The 15,236-nt window shown below is 34.2% G+C and overlaps 2 protein-coding genes across 2 annotated transcripts; both read left to right on the top strand.

Annotated features, from left to right (window-relative positions):
* Positions 1–3,247: 3,247 nt before the first annotated feature.
* LOC119635728 (nucleolar protein 9) lies at positions 3,248–5,445 on the top strand. The gene is made up of 2 exons (XM_038030712.1): positions 3,248–3,488; positions 3,549–5,445. Exons 1-2 carry the CDS (start codon positions 3,293–3,295, stop codon positions 5,288–5,290), a joined length of 1,938 nt encoding a protein of 645 aa, XP_037886640.1. The 5' UTR covers positions 3,248–3,292; the 3' UTR covers positions 5,291–5,445.
* A 718-nt stretch (positions 5,446–6,163) lies between these two features.
* On the top strand, positions 6,164–13,350 carry LOC119635776 (condensin complex subunit 1). The gene is made up of 8 exons (XM_038030780.1): positions 6,164–6,175; positions 6,891–7,107; positions 7,201–7,675; positions 7,743–8,777; positions 8,838–8,925; positions 9,821–10,116; positions 10,191–11,121; positions 11,185–13,350. The coding sequence occupies exons 1-8, from the start codon at positions 6,164–6,166 to the stop codon at positions 12,454–12,456; spliced, it is 4,326 nt and encodes a 1,441-aa protein (XP_037886708.1). The 3' UTR covers positions 12,457–13,350.
* The last annotated feature ends 1,886 nt before the right edge of the window (positions 13,351–15,236 follow it).

Raw genomic sequence — 15,236 nt, forward strand, 5'->3', positions numbered from 1 at the left:
AATTGCGTATGTTGAAAATATCAAAGGGTCGGAGACTGCAAACAGATAGACCCACGTGTCATTGAAAATGTAACTAGTACTGCACGAATAAGGGTTTCTATACACTGAAGGAATACACATGTGAGAACAGTATCGGAACAGTGCTTGTATGCTGCTGCCGCTAACTATTCTGATGATGATGACGACCAAACACTTGTAGATATGATCGATGCTGATGCATAACTATCTCCATGACGACCACACACTTGTTATCTTTTATTATATTATACATTAAATTGTCTCGCTTAAATATATTGTTCATGGATAGAATTTTTCACAGTAGAGTTTCGATTTAAATGGCTATAAAAAACGTTCACTCATTTAAATAATAAAGAAAATCCTCATCATTTTTTAAGGGTATTTTTAATTGGAATTAAGTAAATTATAAGAGTTTTTATATGAATTATTGCTGTCTCGTTAATCTTTTATCTAATAATGTTAGGAATGAACCTAGCTCGATGGTAGTTGCAGGTTTTTTATGATTTTATTTTTACTCATTAATACATATCTGTTTTTCGGCTAACTTAAAGTTACACCTTTTTCCTTTTGATTGAATGTACTTGTAGGTGTTTTAATGGTTCTTCCTTTCCTTTGTTTTTCTTTTTTTTAAAAATCCACCTATAGGCGTACATGCTCGCGTGTGCAGTTTTACGCGTTGAAAGATTTTTATGCTAGTAATATATATACGTATATGTTTTCGCAATTTAGTCGTTTTTAATGTTACATTTTACTACTTATTTGTAATTAGCAAACTGTTTGTAACATGTTTATAAAGGTACATTGATATATTGGTTAACATGTTTGTAACAGACAAATATATACTGTTGTTTATGTTGGTGACATACGTGTATATAATATTTCATATGTTTGTAATATATTTCACTTATTCCAATATTTTGATACGCCCATAAATTTTAGCTATATTTTTTTCTTCTTACATTTTTAATGTCATAAAGATGCGCACATATTGTTCATTTGTTATCAATGAATATCTTGTTCGTATATTTTAAGGTTTATATATGTTTATTTCACTATTAACTGCTCTGTTGGTACTATTTGCTTGCAATTTGCTATTTGTTTGTAATTAAAAAACTTTCTTTTATTGATTTTTATTGCACCGCAAATCTTTTAATGTGCTTTTACTTCAATGCACAAAGATAATCGTCAGATATAGTGACTAACATTAATTAACAGTTCAAATCGCATCCAGACTTAATACAATGAATGAAAGTTTCAGAGTATGAAAATTCTTTTTCTTTCTACAAAGAGCATTTTTCTCCCAGCCATGTCAACTTTTCTACTTGTGAGCTACATTTTTAGCAATTGAAATTAACAATCCTTTGCAAAGTTACAAACGTATTTAAAGGCAGCTTTTGAAACTGGAACCTTTTGCTGAAATCTACATGCAACACTATAAATAAATAAATCCAAAAAAGTTTCACATTGTCCGGTAGTGCAAGTGGATTAGAAGCAACTCACAGAGTCTTTCTGCTTTTTGTAACAATTCTCTGTAGCAATGTTCGATCCCTTTCCCTCAATATGTGCAAAATGATCTATCGAAGTATTCTACCTAACGTTTATATATTGAAAAACACCAAACCAAAGTTTGTTAATGTTTAACAATAAATTGCTTACATTTCAAAAATGAGGGTTTTCTTCTTTTGGTTCTGTTTTCCCTTGTTTCTGTGACTAACTCAAACTGTTCAAACTAATTTACATCGCCTTTAGGGTTACAGGGCACAATGTCGATAATTTTTTGTGAATCGCGGCGGGGAAGTCTTTCGACGAAATAGTTAAATAGTTAATAAAAGACTTTTTGGACGGTTTTCGTAACGTGGTTCTTGGGGAGAGAATTTAACTCAAGACTCACCAGTTTTGGTGATTCGATTACAAGCAACAGAAGGAAAGACCTTTCAACATTATAAACTGTACTTCCTCCAGTTGTTTAAATAGACGTACACCAACCTTTTTACACTCCGATGTTTGTCCGAATATTGAAAGTCGATTGGATCTTACTTTTTCAAATTCTACTCCATGAAGTGTTATAAATTTCAAATGAAATGTTTTAAAAGATGTTCGGCTAGATAGCACTGGCCGCATTCCTATTGTTTTAGAGAAAAGTCAATTTTGCCTTTCTTTTTTCTTATTGGTTTTTTGAACCAAAAAAAAATTCATCCAAATTGATTGTTGCAGAAGCGAAATAATGAACGCCATATATAAATGAAAATGAGTAAATTGCAATATCTCTTCTTAAGTGATAATCACATTGAGCAAATCTGTTCCACTCAACAACTTCAGAGTATGAAATTTATTCGTATGCTAAATTTACGTGGAAATTTCCTCTGTGAACTAGCAGCAGTAAGAGGAGAATATATCAAGTGAATGGAGCTTCGCTCTACTTTATGATCAAGTAAATATATTTTATAGGTTATCATCTTACTGCCATAAATATATTTTACCGATCTTCCTCTTGCTGGTCATATATTTAGGTCATCATAGTCCTAAAAATTAACGGTTTTATATCTCGTAATATGTTATTGGATCGCTTATCTGATGTTAATTTAGATCGTGAAATTTCCTCAATACATAACACATTTTCAGCAGAAATCAAAAATTCTGATATAAATTTACATATAACGAAATTTTTCTCTCCAAAATCTTGGTGGAACATCTCACTTTCTGCTATTTTTCGCAGATTGTAAGCTTCCAAGCAAAAATTTTTAAAATATGCCAATTCTACCAACTTTAATTTATTCAAAGAGGTAGATTTGCTGTTGTGAACCTTAAGCTCTGAAGAAGAACTTGTATTAAAAGCTGATATGTAGGTTTTATCGTTTACAGGTGTGATCCATACTTCTTTTATATAAAAAAGAAAAAAATTCAAGAAAAATATTTTAAGTAATTAAATAAATAAACAAAAGTAAAAATCCGTTTAGAATAACAATGAAATTTACGAAAAAGCTAAAATAAATAAAATATATATAATGACGGACACAACATTTGCAAAATGTGGAACCATTTATTAGTGTCAACGAATAATCATAAGAACCTAAGGTTAACCAATACCGTAAATTATTATCAACTTTATAAAGAGCTTTGTGATCGCTCTGTGCTTTCTGTCTATACTGCTGCGGATTACCTGTAGTCAAATCGCTGAATATTCAAGAAGAAGAATAAACTATATTTTTAAAAGAAGGTTTTGGTATTTTTTATACACGTTTATTTCATTTTTAACCAAATTATAGCTAGGAAAATGTTTAGCGGGAAAAAATCGTTTGCAACGAGACAAAAACGTAAGAACAAAAATTCCCGTTTTCGTAGTAATGCTCACGGATTTGCAAAGAAAGGAATTTACGGCCGAGGAACACAAATTGATGAGGAGCAATTCTCTTACTTCGTAAATATACTAGATGCCATGAAAAACGGCTTTGAAAGTGTAGAAGATAAAGGTGATTTTCATATATCATAGATATTTTGCACATTTTATAACTGTTATTATGCTTTTTTAGTAACTATGGCCAATAATGTACTTGCCCAAACAAAAGATCAAGAAGTAAGGTTATCTTCTAATCAAATTGTTTGCAAAGTTTTGGAATCGTTGTTGGGCTTTGCAGAGGCAGAGAGACTGGAATCGTATTTTCAAGCTTTCGCTGAAAACTTTCGGCCATTGTGCTCCGATAGTTTTGCTTCTCATATATTGCAAAAATTAATAGAAATTGCCTTTTTAAGATTCGTCGATGGAGAAAGCCTTAATGTCAGCGACCACTCAGCCAATAAAAAGTCTAAAGTGGACAGTGAACAATTTACGGATGAGCTCTATAATCGTAACAATACTTTTTCAGAGGATCACAAGAGGAATTGTGCTAATTTTGTCTTGAAAACGAGTAAATTTTTGCTTAACAATTTAGAGGACTTTATTTGGGATTCTTGTGCCAATCACATAATGCGAACGTGCATACTAAGTTTGGCGGGCATTTATGAACCAAAAAAAGCCTTTTCTGAAAGAAAAATGGTAGACATACACAATCGCAAAATATATAGTGTTGTGCCGAATGAATGGCATGAAACGTGTAAAGAGTTTGCTCAGCGTTTACAAATGTGGCCACAATTTCCAGATCTTTCTTATCAAGAACACTCCTCAGCTTTAATTGGTACAATTTGTATAGCTTTAAAGGTTTTGGATAAAAAAATGCTAAAGCAGTTTGGCACACAGTTGCTGTTGAAAGCTTTTTTAAAACATGAAAACGATGATAACGATGAATCAAAAGATACTGAATTGTCGGATGCCGTATATGGTGAAACGGAACAAGAAGAAAATCTTAAAGACGTTAGCAAAGCACCGAAAGTTTTTCAACATCAAAGTTCAGTTAGGCTTTTGGAAACCCTGTTAGTAGTCGCTGGTCCCAAATTGAGATCGCAACTTTACACCTTTTTATTCGCCGGCCGTGTGCACATTTTAGCTGAGAAATCACTAACCAATTTTTCGGTGCAAAAACTTTTGCAACATACAAAAGAAAAAGATGAGTTTGACGCAGTTTTTCAGGAATTGAAAGAAAATATAGAAAGTTTATTAAAAATTGGACATACTGGCGTCGTAAAAGCTTTAACAGCGGCTTGCTTGCGTTTGCAGACAAAACAAGCTCAAATGATTACCGCGCTGCAAAATGCTTTGCATGTACCTCCTAGTACTGGTGTTGCCAAAGAAAAATCGAAATTCTTTCTTCCATGTTTACTGAAATTGAAACCTTATGAAATTGTAAAGGACGACAAGAGCTCTTTTGTGCATCTACATGGTTCAATGATAATACAAGATCTGCTGCAATTTAATAAACCTATATTTATAGTTAACTGCATTTTAGAAACTCCTCCTGAACAATTGATTGGCTGGCTCACTACACCAAATGGTTCCTATATAGCCGACGCTTTCTTTCAAAGTAGATTTATTGGCGAGAAGTCGCGTGAAAAACTTATAAGATTATTGGAAGGTTTTTATGTAGAATTGGCCATTTCGAAACATGGTTCACATGTCTTGGAAATGTGTTTCGCTAAAGCTCAAGATAATCATAAAATTGCGATTGTTAAAGAATTAGCGGAAAAAGCAAATATGGCAAAGGGTTCACAATCCGGTCGGATTATTTATTCGAAATTACGCGTGGATACGTACCGTTCGTCGGTCAATCAATGGAAAAATAGTTTGCAACAAAAGGAATCGAAAGCCCAACAACTTTTTAAGGATTTAATAGACGAGTAAATTTCAATAGTCAACCGAGCATCTTATTTTTATATGCAGTGAATTCGACAATACTAGATATTCGTATGAAATCTTCAATATATGTAATAACCTACATGAAATTTTTTGTGCTCGCAATAAAACTCACCTTAAGCTGTTGATTGCTTTTATTAAAACTACTGACTTCTCCTTTCAAACTATCATCATTATAATTATATTTTTTGTCTTGCCTAATAGTATTTTTACAAACTTTATCAATCCATAAATCAATAATTCCTACACAGTCATCGCTTGATATCAATCTTTGCGACTAAACTCCAGAAAGAGAATACTGACTGCACTATTACAACTTGAAGATCAACTAACCGGGAGCGATTTACATCATCGAATCACCAATAAGTCAATAACAATCACCACATGATCTGCATCATCTACTTTCTCTACTATCATCTTTATTGGTGTTATCAAGCTTAAGCTCTACAGAAAAACTTATATTAAAAACTCGTAACATTACTAAATATATTATGTCTAATCGTTTATAGGCCTGAACCATTCCTCTTTTGTATACCAACAAAAAAAAAAAAACTTGCGTGGATGTAAAGTTCATGTTAAATCTGTATCATTAAATTGGGTGGTTTTAATAATTTTCCAAAATATCGCGAAGATGAAAGGCATTTCTACTGGCGTTATTCGCCGATGCTTTGCATAGCGCATGATGAATTTTCATAAAATTATATGCAACAACTTTACTACTGCTTTAATACTGTTCCCGGTATTAAGGTCGATTGGGCTTAAAAGCAGTCTCCATCGAGATGCCAGTGCACCGAAGGGGGATAGTCTTTTATCGTAAGTTTCCTTAATATTATATATATAATATTTTGATCCAGAATTAGGATGGAGGATGCAGTACACATATATATGCATGGTTTCCATCTACAGCACTTGTGAAAGATTACAAATGTTTTTGAAAGCATCCACGTTCCTTTTTCGACTTGTGTGCCAAAGACAAATAAAACAGAGTAAAAAAAAACATCCCGCAAGACCTGCGATGGTTCTAAGACAATCGACCGCACTGTACGTGTGGTCAAATGTGGTCAGAAATAATCCATTCACATTTTGGGTTTCATATAAGCACCTTAACCAGCATCGCGTTTTACATTTACGGCAGCCACAGTAACGCTCCCACATCATTGTTATTATCATAATCCAAATAATTGAATTTTGGCGCTCAAATGTTTTCTTATAAACCTATCAAAGATTGCGAATTGATTATAAATATCATCTTATTAACTATAGTGAATCGCAATAATTAAAATCGTTTCCTGCTTGCAATAAATATATGTTTTTCGTTTTTTCGTGTTTTGTCTCAAGGAAATTATAAGCCAAAGAAACTTTTCTCTTTATTAATTTTATAATTCTTCACAAGCGCTTACGCAAATAAACACTAAAGTTTTTGTGGAGTGAAATTAGCTTCTGTTGGACTGCATTGCATAGCAACGTTTTAGCAACGCACGCAAGTTGTATGTTCAACTGATTTGAGCAAAGCGAGCGTTGCGTTGAGCCCTTAACTAATTCTTATTTACAATATTCTTCTTTTATTTTCCGTCAATAATCATGGCAGCTCTTTTGGCGTCACAAGCATTCGTTTAAAATATTTTTTTGTATTGACTTAGATATATCTTTACAACTGCCTAAAAAAAATTATATTAACTTTACTAAAACAATGGATTTTCAATTTAATTTGCCCTCAAGTAATACGGACCTATTAAATTCGAGTGGCGACAGTTATTATGTGAAGCATTTGTATAGTGCTAATGAAATACCAGATAAATTGAAAGGTATGTATGATCGTCTTATACTGATTTTATATCGTTTTTTTTTTTTTTAAATAATTCTTATAATGTTTATTATGATATGTTTGCTTGCATTAGCCTGCAAACAGATGTTATTTCAGAGTGATCCGTTTTATATTTTCGATCATTTTGATACCTATTACGCGGTTATTGAAAATAAAAGCACAGATGCAGCGGCTATGAAGAATTTGTTCCGTGCATTCGATTTAATGTTTATAACTGTAGACAAATTGGGCAGCAGTTTGGCACCAATTTTAGCGGCTACGGAACCGCCTGCACCACAGCATCGTAAAGGTTATTTAAATTTAACTAAGATGTGTCTATTTCTGTCAGTGAATGTGGTGCGTAAAATTGATGGGAATATAGTACGCTTGCAGCAACAACATCAAAATAGTCAACAAAAGAGAAAAGGCAACAAACTGTTTGATACATTAGAGGAATATCCTGATTGGGACGTTAAACGCAGTAAATTTCTGATACAATTGTATAATTTAATGCAATGTCCGTTACAAAAATTATGGAGTCCACCAGTGGCAGAAGAAAATTTTGTCAAGTAAGTGAATATTGAAATATATAAGAACACAGTTGATTTAAGTGCGTCGTTCGAACCTATATTTTAGTATGTTATGCGAGGTATGTTATCGCACCTTGGAACTGTTGCATGTGCGCAATGACAATCGCCATGTTGTGGAGACTATTTTCCAGATTTTCGGTATCGCCATCAAACGTTATAATCACGCTATAAACTTCCCTGTGAGAATTTTGCAAATTTTGCGTTCTACGGAACATGCCGGTCGATCAGTAGCGTACGGAATCAACATTTTGCATGAAGAATTCGGCATATCCACTGTTTTTTCGGTTCTGATTAAAGAAATAATTGAAAGTTTATCTATGGGTTCAGCCGACACGCTTGTATCACGTTATTTTTCGAACTTTCTTGCGGAACTTGCAACGATTGCTCCAAAACTAATGATACCTCATTTATCTACGTTGGGCGATGAACTGCTTGGGTGTGAATCACATGTATTGCGCAATTGCATTTTACAAATTATGGGTGATGCTGTAGTAGGTGAACTTACTTCTGAAGAACTGCCAGAGGATATGAAAGAAGCACGTGATGAATTTTTGGAAAATTTATTGATGCATATCAATGATATATCAGCGCATGTTAGAGCTAAAGTTTTACAAATATGGAATCACATGAAAGAAGAACAGGCTGTCCCTCTATCTTTTCAGCTGAAAGTTTTATGCGCTGCAGTAGAAAGGCTGGAAGATAAAACATGCTCAGTGCGTAAACAAGCCGTTCAATTAATTAAAGCCTTTCTGGAAAGAAATCCATTTGCAGCAAAACTAACTCTGGCCGAATTGCAGAAAAAATATAATGAAGAGGTAGAGAAAATGGAAAGACTATCAGCATTATTGGCTGCAGAACGAAAGCAGGCGGAGGAACTGGAAGAAAAATGGAGTCTTGTGATACCAAAAATGTTGCCCTTCATAGAAGACATTGTAAAACAAACTGAAGATCCACCACCGACGCAAGAAACCTATGAAGATTTAGTGCAGCGTATTAACACAATGTTGTTGGAAGAGAAATATGAAGAAGCAGTTTCATTAGTGCGAAAAGCTGACCATGTTGCTGGCAATTCAGAACTGAGGTAGGATTTTTTCAAGTCAATTGATGGAAGATAACCGGATAAGCTTTTATGTTTTCATAGGCTTTCGTTAAAAGAGGAAGAACAGTGTGCTTACTATTTGGCTTTGCTGAAATCTTACATCTTTTTGGCCAACGGTTGTAAAGATAGTGTACGTATCAGAAAAATGTTTCGATTTTATTTCTAAGCAAGAAAAAGCATTCTTTTCGACTCCTTCAAGAGTGATAAGATCAGTTCAATGCATTTTCAATATTTCGTTACCTGTCAAAATCGAAATCCGCCAATTGATAACAGTCGCTGGAGGCTGGATATGTATTCCCCCGCGTTGCCTTGGTGAAAAAGCACTTTTTCTTTGCCATTTGCGTTCGTTTTTTGACAACTTCCATCTTCAATTGGACTAAAAGTGCTATATATATATTTATATAATATTCGCTATTCATTTCATTTTGTATCATTTATTTATTTAACATCAAAGTACAAGCCATTGAAGTCGAAAATATAAGTGCAACGCGAAGTGTATTCAATCCTCAAACTTATACCTAAGGACTTAAGTTGCAATAATTCACATATATATATATATATATATATATATATATATATAGACGAATTACTAATCCCACCACCGGAATCATTATCCAATTTATCATTGTTCATTTTTAAAGCATGCTACGTTTGCGGCATCGTCGGCAGTTCAGTAAGCCAACGATAACTGTTATCCTCCGACAGAGAATTATACTTTTTGACCAAATATTGTGTTTGAAGTGCACGATTTTTCCAAACACTTTCCAGTTAAGTTGGATAGATTTTTCTAAAGAAATAATCGTTAGTTCTTAAGATATTTTATTTAATCCTTTTATTTATTTTGTCCTCACTAGACCTTGTCTTGTTATATTAATATTAAGCTCTTGCGTGTAGCCATTTGACTTACGCATATAATTCGAAACTTTTAATTCTATAAAATTATTAATGTAGTTAGAATTTATGAAATTCCGCTTTTAAATACTCTTGCTACATTTGTTTATCCTTTCTTTACTTTTCTTGCACAGAATGAAGAATTTGGTACTCAAATTAAAACGGTAAAATTTTTACAAGATTCCATTGAGTTTTCAAAAGCTATTTCTAAAGCCATGCCCAAGCTTCAAGAAATGCTTTTGTCCAAAATAAATTCCGATGTTTTTGAAGCGGTTGATTTGTTTACAACCGGCTATATGTTCGGTATCAAAGGTACAGAAAATGGTATGCGACAAATGTTGTATTTGGTTTGGTCTTCTGATAAAGAAAAGCGCGATGCTGTATCCGATGCCTATAAAAAGGTTCTATTTACTACTGATCAAACAGGCAGGTAAGTGAAGTGAAACTCTTGAACACAAACAAGTCTTAACTACAATAAAATTGTTTCTCGCCCTTTCTTCATAGGACACATGCTTTGCATGTCGTGCAGAATCTCTCTCGGTTCCTAGAAAGTCTCGAATATGGTCACTACACTGCAATGGAATGCTTAATGAAAGAATGGGTTCACAATGAAGACATTGATAGCTTAATTATACAAGTGCTATTTGAACGCTTTACTTTGAAATTGGAAGGCACTACAGAAAATGAGTCGCGTTTAGCTTTACAGTTATTGATAATGTGTTCTTACGCGAAGTCGTCAATAGCGTCAGCCAATATTAGCATTATTGAAAGTATCGGTTTGGGTTTGCGAGGCAAACAAGATCCTCGTATCTACAGCGGCTGTTTGGAGTTTCTACTAAACTCAATCGACCAATCATCGGCAACAAAATACTACAAACGGTATGAAGCCGATCACAGCATAGTACAAAAAGTCACTGAAATGTATTCAAAGTTCTTCTTTCATCCTCGAATACCCGATTTTGATCAAGTTACAATGAAAACATTGCAATTTTATTATCGATTATGTCAGACCCCAGACGTGATTTCCCAAACCCTGGTTTCCGATATATTAAAGCAATTTAAAAAGTTTGCTGTTCAATTGGGTGAGATGACAGCGTCTCAACACGCCCAGTCCCTTGAGACTCCTTTTTCACAAGCTATACCGGGCACGCAATCGCACCTAACAGTGGCGTCTCAATTGAAAATGCCGGTGTTCCTTTTAACTCGCTTCATTTTCATGATTGGTTATATGGCATTGAAGGAAATGATATTTCTTGATATCGATGTTTACAATAACATGAAATACCGCCAAGAATTAGCAGAATGTGAACAGAAGAAAAAGAAGAGCGCTTTCACGAATTGTAATGAAAACCGCCGCAAAACGACTAATTTAAATATGTCTGCCACCGAATCGTTGAAACGTTTAACAGGCGCGGCAGCCGAACCGCAGCAGGAGGTTTGTTTTAAAAAAACAGCAAATAAAAAGTAGGAATACTTATAAGATGCTTCTTTTTTACAGCCTGACGAAGACTTAGTAGGTGCTACTGCTGAAGATAATGTGGCGGAATTAATCAATCATATCTGCGAGGAGATTTTATTTCATGACGAAAATGCTTTATTACCGAAACTGTTCCCCTACATTTTAGAGATTTGTAAATATCCATTTAAATATCGTGATCCGACGTTACAGCAATCAGCCTCTTTGGCTCTTGTACGTTTTATGTGCGTTTCATCACGAGTTTGTGAGTCTTATATGCCTTTCTTGATGAATATTCTCAGTCATACCAAAAATATCAAAATCAAATGCAACATTGTGATCGGCCTATCAGATCTCACATTTCGCTTTCCTAATATTATTGAACCATGGACTGGTCATTTTTATTCGACATTACACGATGAAAACACAGAGTTGCGTTTAACGGCAGTGAAAATGTTATCCCATCTAATCCTGCATGAGATGATACGCGTTAAAGGCCAAATCGCGGATTTAGCAATATGTATAGTGGATGATAATGACGCGATTAAAAATATAACTCAACAGTTCTTTAAAGAAATCGCGAATAAATCGAACATTTTATATAACGTGTTACCGGATATCATTTCCAAATTGAGTGACAGTTCCTCGAATCTAGAAGAAGAGAAATATCGCATAATAATGCGTTATATATTGGGCCTGATACATAAAGACCGTCAAGTCGAAACCTTAGTGGAAAAGCTTTGTCTACGTTTTCCGGTAACTCGTGATGAAAGACAATGGCGTGATATAGCTTATTGCCTAAGTCTGTTATCGTACAATGAAAAAACTATCAAAAAATTGATCGATAATTTGCAGTATTTTAAAGATAAAGTACAAATCGATGAAGTCTATCAGTCGTTCAAATTAATAATCAGCAATACCTCAAAATTAGCTAAACCCGAACTAAAGACATTAATCGGTGAGCTCGATACTCGTATAAATGATTGTTTAAAGATAAGAGAACCTACAAATGAGGATGAGGAACGTAACAGTGAAAATGATAAAGAAACCGGTAAAAAGGTAAGATATTCAAAGAAAAAATCTGGCAAAGCTTCAACGCGTTCCAATAATCGGCGAAGACGTGGAAAACAAGATTCTTCAGAATCTTCATCAGCTCATGAGTCCAGTAACTCATCAAGCGATTTTGAAGATGAGCCTCCTAAAAGTAATAAGAATAAGCAAAAACCACGCAATAAAGTTATACAAGAAACAGCCAGTTCTGATGAAGAAGAATTACAAATACCGAGAAGGAAACGTGGCCGTAATAATAAATGAGTGGACCACATCTTAAAGGAAATAAATGAACTACTCGATCATGGCAGCAGACGTTTTTCATTTCACAAAAACAAAAAAATTTCGTAATTAAAATAGTTTTTCGGTTAAAAGGTAACCTGTTGTTATGCACAAGATTATGCACAAGGTTACCTTTTCAACGATACTTACGCTAATTGTCCTCTTAAAGAGTAAGTTTCTTAAAAATTGTCAGTTCGAGTATAGTATTATGAAGCTAATGATCGCTTTAGGCCATTAATTGGGATGAACTTGGCTCTTCCCCGCCCTCGTAGGCAAAAAATTATGCTGTCCGTCCCACCAAAACAAATCCTTCACATTATTGTATTGAGATTGCTTGTACCACGTCCGTTCTTATGGCAGCCTGGCAGAATTGCATCGCAATGTTTGGCGAGTGCATCTGTTTGCATCGCAATGTTTGGCGAGTGCATCTGTTTGCATCAAATTTTCGTGCCAATAAGAAATTGGTATTTATAGTAGGCCAGCTCATGGTTGACGTCAATCTTTTCTACTTTCTCCTTTTGCACCTTATTTGCTTCTTTCCAATTTTGCTTCTCATAGCCGTCATTGATATCAAAGTATGGAAGAGTTGGCGGAGATTTTGAGGAAAAGAACCAAATTCTATTCTTCCTACGTATTTTAAGATGAGGACTGGGAACTGTACCATATTACTATGACCGTAGCTATCCCTTAATTGCTTTAAAGCATTTCCTACCATGAAAAAAAGCACACCTTTTCTTCGGACCATATTAAGTCCTGACGCTGATAGCGTTTAGTTTAAAAAAAAAACCTAGTTGTAAATAAATAAGCGGCGCTTATACAGTTTTGTTTTTTGTGCTTTAACTTGACAACTGATCGCTTAGAAACGAGAGCAGGAAATCAGTTTCAATTGATTGTGATTTCTTTTCAAACATAGAAGTGCTCAACAACAATAATTTCTCCGTCTTTGGGGAAAATGATTTTTGTGAAAATACCATACTCTTTCAAAAATTTCATTCGAAGTTCTTCTCAATTGTTATTAATAGTCAATAATTATAATAATTAATTATTGGCTTCCTTACGTTCACATTAAATGCTAATACAACAGTAGAAATATTCCTCACCTCATACGTGTGCTGTAAAATTTACAAAAGTGACACTTTTTTTTTATCTTTCTTTGTTTTACCTTTTCATTTGATAAGATGAAACTTTTGAAACGTCGGGTCACAACTTTTTCATTAATAGTATTCTTGTGAAGATGTATGTTGATCTTCGTATGAAAAATCTCCGTTTATTGTTTGTAGGCAAAGTTTTTGTATTAGTATTGGAGACACCATCGCAAAGTCCAAGTAATTGAGTGGGAATCTTTGTATGGTGAAAATAGAGTTTCGAGATTGCCACTCAAATCAAAATTTGGGAGAATTGCTTCGCAATGGGAAACAAAAATTGTGCGAAAAACATGACGCGTATTATGATGCAATGTGTTGTTAAAGGGATAATGGTTCCGACTGCCGTGTCACCTATTGTAGAAAAGCATCTGTTTGCAGAAATTGATAGAATTCTTGCTCTAGGAGTTGGAGAGAAATCCGAAAGCCCTTGCATCTCACCTGTTGCTCTAGCTAGCAAACCAAAAAAAAAGCTCGATTTTGTTTAGACCCCCGAAATGTGAACAGTGTCGCGGTAAAAGTCGCTTATCCTTTACCATTGCTATATAGATAGGGAGTGCATTACCAAAGGTAAAATTCATTACAAGCCTCCATCTAAAAGATGCCTTGTGGCAAATGCCATTAGATGACGATACCGGCGTTTACAATGTTTGAATAAAGCGATTCATCAAGCATTTGTTTACATAGATGATTTGCTAATTGTTTCTGGAACCTTTAATGAGCATGATAAAATCTTGTCTGAGATTTCTTTGAGTATGCACAAAGCCAATTTAACGGCCAACACCGAGGAAAGTACAATATAATTTAACTCACCTATTTTAAAACTCGCCGAATTTTTATAATTATTTTTTTTTTGTAGAAAAAAAAAAAAAACTAAACAATTAAATAACTTTTAAACTACCAATCTTTGTGTGTGATATGTGACCATTCATTTCGAAGGACTTGAAAATGCGTTGCAGCCTATTGAGAGTCTTTTACTTCAATTGTGATAGGAGATACAGAAGACTTTAGGATTTTTCGTTGTTCTTTAGAGCTTTGACTTGTTCTGGAATTATCACGAAATCTTTGCAATTCTTGAGTTCTGCTGCTCAGATCCAGGCTATCGTACAGTAATTTCTGGTATCCGCAGGCCCCTTCTCAACAGTTTAAAACGTATCCGGAACGATTTTAACAAATTTTCCAATTGTTTTTTTCTTTGAATATTGACTGATATGAATTTATTTGAAAGTCTTTTAAAGTACAAATTTTCTATTAGCAATTTAAAAGATTTTTTTACACAAATTGTAAACGAGAAAATTTTTCTTTCTCTTTTTTTTTTCAAATTACTTCCAACTCAAATCAAAACTTCTTTTTCGTTTTTTTCAATCGCCTACTCATTTTCCTACACACGTTCTTATTATTAGGTGCCAAGATGAAAAGAAAACAAATAGGATTATAACATTATTGCTTTATATTTTTATTATATTATGTTTTTTAGTAATAATGTTTAAGAATGATTACTGGTCTGTCTCCGGTCCGGGGGCTTCTTCTCAGCCCTCTGCCTCTTTCATTGCGAGGAGAGCTTCTACTTGGCCCTCTGTCCCTTTCATTGCGAGGGGGCTTGTTCTTAGCTCTCTGCCC

Source organism: Glossina fuscipes, unplaced genomic scaffold, assembly GCF_014805625.2.
Source record: "Glossina fuscipes isolate IAEA_lab_2018 unplaced genomic scaffold, Yale_Gfus_2 27, whole genome shotgun sequence".
Classification (NCBI taxonomy): domain Eukaryota; kingdom Metazoa; phylum Arthropoda; class Insecta; order Diptera; family Glossinidae; genus Glossina; species Glossina fuscipes.

Excerpts from the sequence above, each read along its gene's own strand:
- LOC119635728 (XM_038030712.1), top strand. The coding sequence starts at position 3,293 with ATGTTTAGCGGGAAAAAATCGTTTGCAACGAGACAAAAACGTAAGAAC. Across the intron at positions 3,489-3,548 it reads TGAAAGTGTAGAAGATAAAG|TAACTATGGCCAATAATGTA; the intron begins GTGATTTTCATA and ends ATGCTTTTTTAG.
- LOC119635776 (XM_038030780.1), top strand. Across the intron at positions 7,108-7,200 it reads AATACCAGATAAATTGAAAG|CCTGCAAACAGATGTTATTT; the intron begins GTATGTATGATC and ends TGCTTGCATTAG. Across the intron at positions 7,676-7,742 it reads GCAGAAGAAAATTTTGTCAA|TATGTTATGCGAGGTATGTT; the intron begins GTAAGTGAATAT and ends CCTATATTTTAG.